This window comes from Crocodylus siamensis, chromosome 13 (genome assembly GCF_052110815.1).
Source record: "Crocodylus siamensis isolate JL-2025a chromosome 13, ASM5211081v1, whole genome shotgun sequence".
NCBI classification, from domain to species: Eukaryota; Metazoa; Chordata; order Crocodylia; family Crocodylidae; genus Crocodylus; species Crocodylus siamensis.
In genome coordinates this window covers 34,000,113-34,012,173 of record NC_143407.1, presented here as the reverse complement: position 1 = coordinate 34,012,173, position 12,061 = coordinate 34,000,113, and the positions used below count along the sequence as shown (strand labels likewise).

The 12,061-nt window shown below is 37.6% G+C and overlaps 1 protein-coding gene across 2 annotated transcripts in view; it reads left to right on the top strand.

Moving 5' to 3' along the window:
- The window catches only part of APPBP2 (amyloid beta precursor protein binding protein 2), a 31,672-nt gene that overhangs the window by 11,071 nt on the left and 8,540 nt on the right, over positions 1–12,061 (top strand). For both annotated transcript variants that reach the window (XM_090025682.1, XM_090025683.1), the window contains 9 exons: positions 923–1,011; positions 3,046–3,197; positions 3,909–4,032; positions 8,184–8,352; positions 9,599–9,688; positions 10,230–10,297; positions 10,373–10,478; positions 11,406–11,530; positions 11,785–11,870. In XM_090025682.1, coding sequence (XP_089881808.1) covers positions 923–1,011; positions 3,046–3,197; positions 3,909–4,032; positions 8,184–8,352; positions 9,599–9,688; positions 10,230–10,297; positions 10,373–10,478; positions 11,406–11,530; positions 11,785–11,870 — 1,009 coding nt within the window. The remainder of the gene's footprint in view (positions 1–922; positions 1,012–3,045; positions 3,198–3,908; positions 4,033–8,183; positions 8,353–9,598; positions 9,689–10,229; positions 10,298–10,372; positions 10,479–11,405; positions 11,531–11,784; positions 11,871–12,061) is intronic.

Genomic DNA, 12,061 nt, shown 5'->3' with positions numbered 1-12,061 from the left:
GCAGTGGAGCATACATTTTACATATCTGGGGGAGAGGGGCGGAAAAAAAGTAAAAGTACTTTTATGAAGTATATCAGTGTCCAATGAGTAAGTGAAAAATGTCTAGTATCTTCTCATTTCTTTCTGTAGCTGCTGAATAGAAGTCCTATTTCAGTTGAGGTTGAAAATGTGGATGGGGAATGCAATTGCACTTCGGTTTGTAGCCTGTATCATTAGCAGGTTCAATAGTGACATCTACAGAGCTGTCAATACCCTTTTACATGCTGCTGTGCATTGTGTAGCATCGTTTTGTACTGAACATTAACACAATCCAACTGTTCAGTCTGTGAGATCTGATGGAGTCAGATTTCAAATACATTAAAAATGTTCCACTTGTGAGTGGGCAGTACTATCCCACCAAAATGCAATTAAACAGATATATTCTTTAGCTCATTTTTACTCAAGAAAACTCAGCGTTTTTCTGTGGTGGAGTGATGGGGTAGCTTTGTAATGTACAGGTCGCTAAAGAGATTTCTAATAAATCCACTTGCCAACTCTGTTTGTGTAAGATAAGCTGTATATATTTTTGCTTAATGAACTGACATCTTAGTAACCGTAAGCTTATCAGTTAATGGAGCAACAGTGGCAAGTTGTATTGGACATAAAATATAGTCCTAGGCACTGATTTCTGATAGCCGTCCACCTTCCACACTTCCTTAATACTTTTGTTCAACTTGGGTTTTCCTTTGGAATAACTATCATGCGGTGATAACATGCTCCTGTGATAGCAGTCCCATTTTGAGTGCTCGTTTACCCCATTTTAAGTAGCCTGCTGTAGCTTACAAATGGGATGAGTAAAAACTTGACTACGATCTTATTATCATACTGTTTTCTCCTCTTCTTGTAATCTTAACTTCTGTTTTTAACAATGTGCTTCTTTTAGCTTTACCAACAAGGCCGCTTATGCCAGCTTGGCAGTGAATTCTGTGAACTGGAAGTTTTTGCAAAGGTGCTACGAGCTTTGGATAAAAGGTAAATGTTAGTATATTGATTAATTGCATCTAATTTTTTCACGTCTTACTGTAGTTGCACTTACTGGAAAGTGGTATGCAGAGTGTTTTTTGAACATGTGCGTTTGTTTATCCTTTCAGCCGGTACTTTCAAGTACACGCTTCCGTATTCTGGGAGTCAAGTATGTCAAGGATTCTATAGTAAATCTGGTCTTAATCCTGGCAAGCACTTCCCTATTTTCCCCAGAGCCAGAAGTGGTCTAAATATGTGCCTAATGGGGTGACTGTCAGGAGTACAGTTTTGTTTTGCTTGCCTGGTTCTTGATACCGTCTTGTACTAAACTGTAGCTAGGAAAATAATTATATCAGTAAGCAGTATTTTTTTTTTTTAAGGTTTCTCAGGTGAGTTTAAGACCTCTTATGGTATTTTGAAACAACTGCTTTAACTGATGGATGTCTTTAGAAGAAACTTTAAATTAAACCCTCTCCTAAATGGGAATCTTAGACATTCAGGTCCCTTTCATCTGCAGTTGCCACACACAGCCTAACAACCCTCTCGGTAACCAGATGTGGTAAGATTACACTGCCACCACTGTCTCACTGGATTTATATCATTCAGGGCAAGGAAACCTCCTGACCCCTTTTTATAGTATGGAGAGAACATACTTGATACCTAAGGCAGTTAGGTTATTGTCATTCCCTTCCCTTTAAATATATTGCAGTGCTTCATATATATGATTTATATGGTGTACGATAAAAAGTAATTATAACTAATTATTTTAAAGACCACTCCTAAAGGATAAACTAAATGGTGTGGAAGTGGAGGAAAAATATGTGATTAAACGAGGAAATATACAGATATGTGGTAAATAAGAGAGACATAGAGACATCATTGCATGCAACACTGAAGACAATGTATAAAAATCACTAAGGGGGGGGAATAAAGTAACTCATGCTGTGTTTTAGATTTAAATTGTTTGGGTGTTCAGCTCTAATCCTTCCTGCCTGGTCTTAAACTGGGAAAATATCCCCTTTGCCCTCTAGGTCTTATGCTTAACTGATGACTGCTATAACTCTCTCTTCCAGCTTTGCAGAAGGGCTTTTGAATTCCAGGTCTTGGTTCTTTATATAATCTGTAAATTTGTAGGTAAACGGGTAAAACCATTAAAAGCTCTGTTTGGCATTTGGTCACCCAAATGAATTCTTTGTTAGTCTTACTCAACTAAAATATGCTAGACATGAATCCTGTGGTTGCTTTGGCAACTCTCCAGTGTTGTCTTAAAGGTTCCAGGACTGCAAGTCTTGATTCTTCCTTTCCCACACTGAATGCAATGATTACATGTGAAGGATGTAAATCAGATCAATAAGAGTGTGGCAGATGCACACGTATATGTATAATATATTTATTAAAAATCTGCCTATCTATGCCCCGCCACTTACAAATGCTTATCTAACAAACTAATACGAACAATGTCTTAAGATGAGGCATTCCGTGTCTCTGACAGCCCCATTCTGTCCAATCATGTTTATAACCAACCTCTTCAGGCCTTATTCATTATATCCAAAATAAGGCGTGGCTTTTTTTAAAATATTGCCCTCCTTTTATTCTCTTCCTGGCCTTGTTCTTGATGACTCTTCTACTATTAGTTTTTTCCAAGGGTCTCAAGTTGGAAACAGTGGATCCTGTTGTATTTCACTTTTATAAAAGTGGCTTTCAATTGCAGTGTAAATAATAGCTCATTTGCCTTTTTATAAATCTGTCAGAAATGTTATTTTGCTGACTTAAACATGATATGTGGTGGTGGCTTCTGTTTCAAGGACCTTGGTATCTTATGCATATAAAATAAATATATGCAGTGCCCTTGAAGAACTTCAGTACTGGCCTTGAATACTTCAGTGTGTTGGTTTTGGGCACAATTTTCAGTATTTTAGAATTCTGTTGGCATTTATGACTTATTCACAGTTGCATCTGTTGTACCAAAGAGCCTGCACCCTAGAATTCTTTCAGAATACATCTCTTCTTTAATAAATACGTTCTCTTTTTCTTTCCTTTCAGGCATCTACTTCATCATTGTTTTCAGGCTTTGATGGATCATGGAGTAAAAGTTGCCTCTGTACTGGCCTATTCATTCAGTCGACGGTGTTCCTACATAGCAGAATCAGATTCTGCTGTAAAAGAAAAAGCAATCCAGATTGGTTTTGTTTTAGGTAATGCAATGACAATAACTAAGACTATTTAATTGTGATGCTTTAGTTTAAATTACACTCCATGAAACAGAGTAGTAAATATTTTTAAATCTTTTCTTTAAAACATTATAACTGAATATGCATGGGTTTGAAATGTGAGACTATATGTGAAAAGTATAGGGTTTTTTTATACTGTGTGTATAGCAGTGTGTGCTACTTTGTCAGAATCTGACAAGAGCTAGAGAGTTCTAGGTTACTTTGCAAATTACACCTTTTGATTAACAGAGAAATGTTTTGAAAGTAGGTTTACAAAAAGTCTTTACAGTGCATACCTTCAGTGTATTAATTTTACATTTCTTCCCCCAGTTTTGTCACAACACACGTGCACATGCGCACACACCAATGAGCATGATTTGACCGAGAGACTCCTACATCCTCTTCTAAACCTGAGCCTTGTAAAGTGGAAGCATTTCAGGATCCACATGCTCTACGTGCAGTTTTATATGCAACATTTCTTTGTAAATACCTGTAGGAACGTCCTCGTTGCAGGCTCCTTCCCAGATTGTTTTAGAGCTGCCTTTCTGTATCTTGGTGCGGGCATAGGATAGGCACTTGTTTTCTCCCGTCTGTGGTGAAACAGCTAATTGGAACAAATGTCATGAGCTAAAACTAAATTTTGTCGTCTTACAGCAGCGTGTTAATGGGCAGTTTCATTTGCTCTTGAATTTCTAGGAGGATTCCTGTCGGACGCTGGCTGGTATAGTGACGCTGAGAAAGTGTTTCTTTCCTGCCTTCAGTTATGCGCCCTTCACGATGAAATACTTCATTGGTTTCGTGCAGTAGAATGTTGCGTAAGGTAAGGTCGGACTTAAATTACCATTAGCCCTCTCGGGAACAGTTGGTCTCGTGTATGAGAGAGTTCTGAAGACAGCCTCACATAAATTGAAGAGGTTCTTTTCATTGCATCCCGGAATTCCTTACTGCCTGACCTGTTTAAAACAAACATCAGTCTGTGGAGAACTGATGATAAAAAGCTCTGAAGACCTGAGGCTCTGTCCTTGGAATCTTCAGGCCTGTTTGTTGATCTGTGGTTCTTACAATAAGCAACACAAGGATGAGTGTTGCTTTCCCCCAGGTAACTAGAAGTTCATTCGTTGCATGTTTGCAGGAATTTAATACTGAAGTGCTGCAAGGGGGTCATTGGGGATATTAAACTGTGTCATGTTTTGTGGTGTTTTCTATTTGTTTTACCTTCAGGTCAATAGCATGACACGCATCTAAGTGTAATAGAGCCCACAAGCAAGAACCTGTGTACAGTTCTGCAGTAGTTTTCCTTTCAAGAGGCAGGGAAAAGCTAATACAAGGCTAGCAGTGGGATGTATGGACAATGTTTCTGTGCTGCAAATATAACTATGCAGTTGCACTGTTTAGGACACAAGATTGTTTAGGGGTTTTTTTTATTGCTATTGTGGACCACATTGAATATCTTTCCACATTGTTATGGACCAGTATTATAACCCACATAATTATGGAATACTGTTTTTCTTTTAATACTAGCAAAAACAATATCAGTCTGGTGTTGGAATACAGATATCCCTAAACATAATAATTGAGTTATGCTAGAATAGAGCCGACCATGACTTTTGTAGTGTAGACAGGATCTTGGCTTTCAGTATGAAATCCCTTAAGGCAAAAGCATGCTAGAGGACATGCTTTTTCATGTTCAGGCGTATTGGCAAACAATAAAATAATGGTACAAAAATGCACTGAATTGGTAAGTTAAATTTCAGCTGTATCAAATAACTATACCAAGAAGCTCATTCACAAGTGGTGTACACAGCACTTAAAAAGCCTCTTTGTTTTGGGAACAGTACGTGCATGTAGTTGAAAAGGCAATAAGGTAAATTAGTTGGTGTAACCATCCCTTTAGACCGTACAGTTCCCTGCTCTCCTAACTTTGCCTCCATTTTAGAAAGAAGTTGGACTTCAAATATTCTTTTTTTAAAAACAATCAAATCTGGCCTTTTGGATTTCTCAGATCCATTGCAGACTCTTGACATCACTCTACTAAAACTGGCTCCTGATGGTCTGGAAACTGGAGTTCAATCTGTGCAAGTTCTTCTTGCACATAAAACTACTTTCTCTGCCTTTCCCATGCTTTGAAATTAAGAGTTCTTTTGCATGTGACTGCAAAATTAATAATCTTTGGTACCTGAGGATAACATTGTAAGGCAGACACAAACATGGACATTTTGCAAAATTGGATCATACTGTGAGGTTTAACAGTTGCACAGCCACTCAGGGATGCTCTAAACTTTTTGTTTGTCTCTTCAGAAAGTTGTTTCTTTACCATTTAACATATATTTAGAAACTATGTTCTTTTGCACTGAACTCAGTGGGTGTTTTGACATGTGCTTCGGATGGGGGTGGGGGCACTTTAATTAGGGGGACTCAGAGAGCCTCTCTAATTAAAGCGCCCACTGCATCCCTTGTATTGGCATGCCCTTGCTTCAAAATGGCGGCAGGGGTGCTTTAACTAAAGGTTGTCAAACAAGCTTCAGTTAAAGTGCCCCGCTGTGATTTTGAAGCGTGGGGATGCTGATGCACAGGATGCGGAGCCTGCTAGAGTCGACTTACTTGCTAATGAACACTAGTAAAATTCTGGGAAAAATGAAATTTTGGTGCTTAAGGAACAAAAAAAAATCATTTAAATTTCAAGTGGAACTGATTCTCCCCTTTCTTTTTGCATTGGATTTTATAAATGGCAACATATTTTTAAATATGAGTTTTGTTTTGTTTTTTAAAGAAATGTGGTTTCAGGGTATGATTGTTTGAAATTTGCTTATTTTATGTAGCACAGCTAGTGGTACTGGGGATGTGTGTTGCTATGAAGAACAGTTAGAAACATGATTCTTTGATTGTTCCATGTTGTATGTACCATCATGTAAGAGGCACCCTTTGCCTGCAAAAATACTTTTGAAATTTGTATTTTAATTTGAATGCATGCTAAGTTTCCGTGGCATGAACTAGTGGTGGCATTTTCCCTGGTACATTTTAATAAGATTAAATTGAAGGGTACTTTTGGCAGCACTGTATTGATGCAGAAAGCGTATGCAGCTGTAACTTTTAAATCTTTTACTCCTAATGGGCACAGGATCTTCAATTAAGAAAGAGGAGGATCATCCAGTCAAAAGTCTCTTCCATTTCCCCTTTTCCCTCCTTTCACAGTGTGAGAGGATCCACCTCATTTCAAACGAGTTCACATTATGGCTTCAGAGTACTGAAGGATCATCGTTTCAAAGGATTAGCCCCTATTTTTCAGTACACTACATTCAGTTTCACTGTGCTTTATTGTGTATTTTTATTTCCTTCTCTAGATTTGTCCTTTATTTGCTAGGTTTTCTTAGTCACTGTCAAAATATGTTATCCCTTTCATAGTAATGAATTTCCAGGAGGAAGAGAAGTTTATCTTCCAGGAACTCACTGCACGTTCCAGAAGGTAGGCCTTTGCAGTTGCAGATAGGCAGCTGTCTCTTTCTGTCATTTGATAGATAAAGAAATAGTTCTGCCCTCTAGGCTTAGCATATGAGGCACTGAATAAATGCTGGCTTACATTTACAGAAAACCCTTTTTGTTTTAAATAGATACCAGGAACTGAAATTGTTAGCATAGTGAGAAAAGGTTTCAGCACTGCTGTACTAGTCTGCATCTGGCAGCACTGTCTCCTGAGGCGGCCGTTAATCCTACAGATCAAAACCTATCAAAGCTAGCATGGGGCAGGCGTGTGAGATGTGCTTGGTACCCTGGGCCCAATCTGGAGGGCAGGGTTCTTTGCAGGCTAGATCCAAACCCATCTGTGGCAGTAGAACAAGTGGCACTGTTGGTTGATGGAGCCATCCCCGCTTAAATGTGGACCATTGCCAAAATGTATCCCCCAGCAGGGCTTCATACCTCGGATTTTGGTGGCTGGCCCCACCCTGAATTTCTGCCCCTCCGGGAGCTCGGCCCTATCTTTGATACCCTTGGCATAGGGCATTAAGAAAAAACCTTGAGTTTTTGATCTTATGTGTATCTGACTTGAGTTCCAGAGACTGTCTTACTGCATCTGAGCCTAACTCTGTGGGTACCTAAGGATTAGCAACTCTTGAGTAGTTATTTCAAGATAATTGTCAAAGTCTCACAGACTAACTCAGTGTGAGAACTGGTGTTTTCCTTCTCTCAGTTAGATAATTTACTTGGACTTTACTATTGCCTCCTTATTGTTCTTGAATACATCCTACAACCTTGAAGCTAGTTGCGTCTTCTCATCGTTCAGAGGTGCTGCAGGAAAAAGCCTTCTTGCTTCCTAGTGCCATTCTTGTTCTGGGATAGTAAAGATTACTATCAATAACAGTGTGTGCCTGGAGGCACCAATATGCTATCAAGGTCATACTTCACGCACATCTTGTATCGAGACTAAACAATATTATCATCCCTACCCTTCCAAATAGGCGTTTTTTCTTTCTCACTAATATTGTTTCAGTTGCAGCAAGGCTGTAGTGAAAGCCTTTGTAAAATAACTTCTTGGTTTTGTTTGACTCTTAGAATACCATTTAAAATAAAGATTGGATGCCGGCATGCACTTGCAGAAGAAACCAGGGAGCATCAGATTCAGGAATGCAAAGTGAATCCACTGTCGTTTTTTGTTTCTATGTATGTCTTGCTTAGAGTTGTATTCATGTTGGGCAGAATGTATTTTATTAAGGGTACAAAAAAGAAAACCACCCCGAGTATGACTGAGGGATTAAATGTTTAACATGCTTGAACCAGTAACCATTCTTGTTTAAGGCACAACAAGGTGTGAAATGCATTGGATTCAAAACAGGTGTTGTTTTGCGGAGTGGCAGTAACCCAATTCCAGTGTAATTTAGCTGATCAGATTATAGATGTGTAATAACCCTGTAGATTGGAGCAGATTATACGAAGTCATTTAAAAAAGTTTCAAGACTTCTCATATTTTTTCCTAAGGTTGCTGCATGTTCGAAATGGCAATTGTAAATACCACCTGGGAGAAGAAACATTCAAACTAGCGCAGTCTTACATGGACAAACTTGCAAAACACGGTCAACAAGCCAACAAAGCAGCGCTCTATGGGGAACTGTGTGCACTACTCTTTGCAAAGAGCCATTATGATGAGGTGAGTGGGACTGGTTTGTTTTCAGGGGACTTCTGATAAACTGTATAATGACTCCCTAATACGGGCTCAGTAGGTAGCTTGGATTTCTTCTGGCAAAGGTTGAGTCTCAAATTTACATTACTTGGTAGCAACTGAAAAACATTTAGTTTGAGGCGTTTGTTTCTGTTTTCCATTAGACAAAACTTTATATACCGTTAAAATAGCATGTGGTACTAGTATGTCGTGGTGGGAACTGACATTCTTTACCTGTAAGCTGTTATTTAGTTAGTGCAAACCACAAGGAGCCTTATTACTTTCTGAACAAAACTCCTATTAAATTTTTAATGGAATCTTGAATGAACTACAGCTGGGCTCCAGTACACACAAGTACACTGGTAATGTGCAGAAAACTATTTAAAAAATTGCCTTCCTGGGATCTGACTGCCAAATCCACAATTGCCTGTAACTTCTTAAAATGTGTGTCACGGTAATTATGCAAATAATTATATAGCAAGAAGTAGTCTGTGGCCTTGTAATTGGGAAACACAGAACAAAACTAGTGTTTCATTCAGCCATTTTCTGCAAAATCCGTTTTTTAGCAAACCTGTTAAGCTATGATTTTCTTGGTTCCAAAATAGTCTAATAATGACTAAAAGATCTTGGTTGCATGGGGCCTGGAAACATTTGAAACTGATATTGCCAAAGACAAAAAGAAATTAATCCATTATAAAGTTACTGAAGTGTCTGTTTAGAATAATATTAGCAAGTATTTAACAATTAATTTCTTTATCTTACGAGTTGAAACTTTAGACAGCTCTTCAGGAATTGTGTTCTGAATAAATTTAATTCAAGGTAATTAAGTAGAAATGGGTAGCTGGTCTCTCTAAGCAGAACTCAGTCATCTTTACCTTTCTTTTTCGAAGAAAAGTAGAGCATTTACCTGTCTGAGAAATGGACCAGGCCATGATACCAGGTGTAGGACTGCATGGTCTTCAAGAGTCCTGAGTCCTTTTCCTAGCTGTCACTGACTTTCTGAACAAATCGATCTAGTTACTTCATTTGATTTCCACCTCTCTCTTTCCAGCTATAAACTTAAGAAGAATCAAGCAATAAGGCTTGAATGAGATTTAGCAATTTAATTTTTAAGCCAAAAGGCGATCCCTAAACAAAGAATTTTTGTTATGAGAGACAAATAGTATTTTCTTAAGGTTTCCACATGATTTGAATTCAAAGGTAATGGTATTTAATACAAGCTTTTTGTTTGCAGGCTTACAAGTGGTGTATAGAAGCTATGAAGGAAATCACAGTTGGCTTGCCTGTAAAAGTAGTGGTGGATGTTTTAAGACAAGCTTCAAAGGTGAATGGAAAGTTTGCTGATAATTTAGTTGCAAAGAAGATCTATAAAAGCAAGTCTGTTAATGTACAGTAAACCATGTAGAATCTTAGGATAGCGTGTTCCAGTTCATAGTATTATCAAATCTTGTTTGCCGGTTTACTGCGGCACCATCAGTTTTATACCTAAACAACCTGAATTTTTGACCAGAGAAGACGTGTCTCGTAGAAATTAAAGCTTTTTTTTCCTCTTCTCTGAAATGGAGTTACAGTTTTTTGAAAGAACAACAATCTCTGCCACAAAGTAGCCATTTTGCTTCTACCCCTTGTCTAATTACAGATTAGGTAGAGAATAGCTATGCATTTTTTGTGGATTAGTTCTATTACTATAAAATATGTTAGTTAATATTATATCTGGGAGGATTTTTTGAGGAATTAAAAAATGGTTTAGTAATTGCACTGAAATTTTGAAACTGAACACCCTAGTTGGTCATTAAGTTGATCAGTAGAACAGAGATGCTTTGAAAAGGCCTGCTCTCACATGTACTGTTTCCTGTCTGCTCTAGGCTTGTGTTGTAAAACGTGAATTTAAGAAAGCAGAGCAATTAATAAAGCATGCTGTGTATCTAGCAAGGTACGTAGCATCATTACAATATCGTTCTAAACTGTCTTGCTTATTTCTGGTTATAATACAGTTATGTCTTTACAGGGAGCATTTTGGAGCCAAACACCCAAAATATTCCGACACGTTACTAGACTATGGGTTTTACTTGCTGAATGTAGATAATATATGCCAATCTGTTGCAATTTATCAGGTATGTTACATGCGTGTTCCATTTCTAACACAGATAAACTAATGTCTATGAAATCTATGAAATGTCTCAAGTGTTTGTACTCGAGTTTTTGTAATGGCAAATTGGGATGGATGGCTGGGGTTGTTTTTAAATGATGGTAACTTTTTGATCAAAATATTGTAGTTAAGTATTTTGTTTTTACATTAGCAATGTAGCCGTGTATCTTTCCTTCAGCTTGCTAATAGATTGAACTAAAAGTCTGATAAAACTGAGATGGGATTGTATTAAACATAGCATATCTGGTAATATTTGTACATGCTCCAGTAATTAAAGTCAAACTTGGAACTTTTTCTAAAAGTGCAGGAGTGCAGTTAGGTATGTGGGGTCTTCCAAGTTGGTTTAGTTAAACTAATTTTGGAGATTAGCTAAACACTGTTATGTATTTTGGTTTAAGGGTGAGTGGCTTTTAAGCTTAATGTGATGGAAAACCAAGTTCAGTCATTTGAGGCATGCTGGCATACCATTCTTGAAACAGAGAATGTTTTGTGGGTTCTCTTTAAGATATTTGCTAATTTTTAGAAATTTGCATGCTTTTTTGAAGTGATCTTTCAGAGGCATTTCCTTTGTTGCCTTAAAAATGGATGATAAACTTCTCAGATGTCCATTTGTGTACACCTTTAAATAGCAAAGTATCCTGTGTTGTAGACTTGAGTGTATATAGTTTTAAGGGAGCATTTGTTTTGCAAAATGACAGCTCCCTAGGTAGTGTTGCTTAGCAAAACAAAATTAATTCCTACTTTTTGTTAGAAACTTTCACTACACAGGGGGAATAATATCTCAACACACTTTCTTTCCAGAGCCAGTAGTTCTTTAGATTACAAAAAAACACGGAAATTCAGGAAGGGTTTACAATACAACTGATAAGCTTTTTGTTGTGACTATTTTCAGACAGCTCTTGATATCAGACAGTCAGTGTTTGGAGGAAAAAACATCCATGTAGCCACAGCCCATGAAGATTTAGCTTATTCTTCTTATGTGCACCAGTATAGTTCTGGAAAATTTGACAATGCGCTGTAAGTACAATTGTGGATACATATTGGAAAAAAAAAAAAAGTTGGGAGCAAATTTCATGCTGTCACTAGGGCAAAATGTACTTCCTAAGTTATACAAGTTGCAAATAATTTTCATGATAGAATTTAAATTGGTCCCTTCATTTTAGAGACTTCTTATTTTAGAATTGTTTGGTTTGGTTTTCTAATTTAAATTTACTCTTAACTTTTCAGAAGTCAAAATTCAATAAAAATATGCATTTTTGAACTTGTTTCAGATTCCATGCTGAACGTGCTATTGGCATTATCACCCATATTCTCCCTGAAGATCATCTTCTTTTGGCCTCTTCCAAGAGAGTTAAAGGTAGCAGTCAGTTACAGTACTGAAGCATTATTCATTTAACACTTTACTCATGGAAGTCCATTCAGTTGCATTTTATTTCTGTTCCTCACTAGAAGTAATGCAGGTCATCTTTTCCCACTCTCCGCTAACCATTCTCTTTATGGATGAGGTTATGAAAGCTGTACTTTACAGGTCCTTTCATAATAATGAAG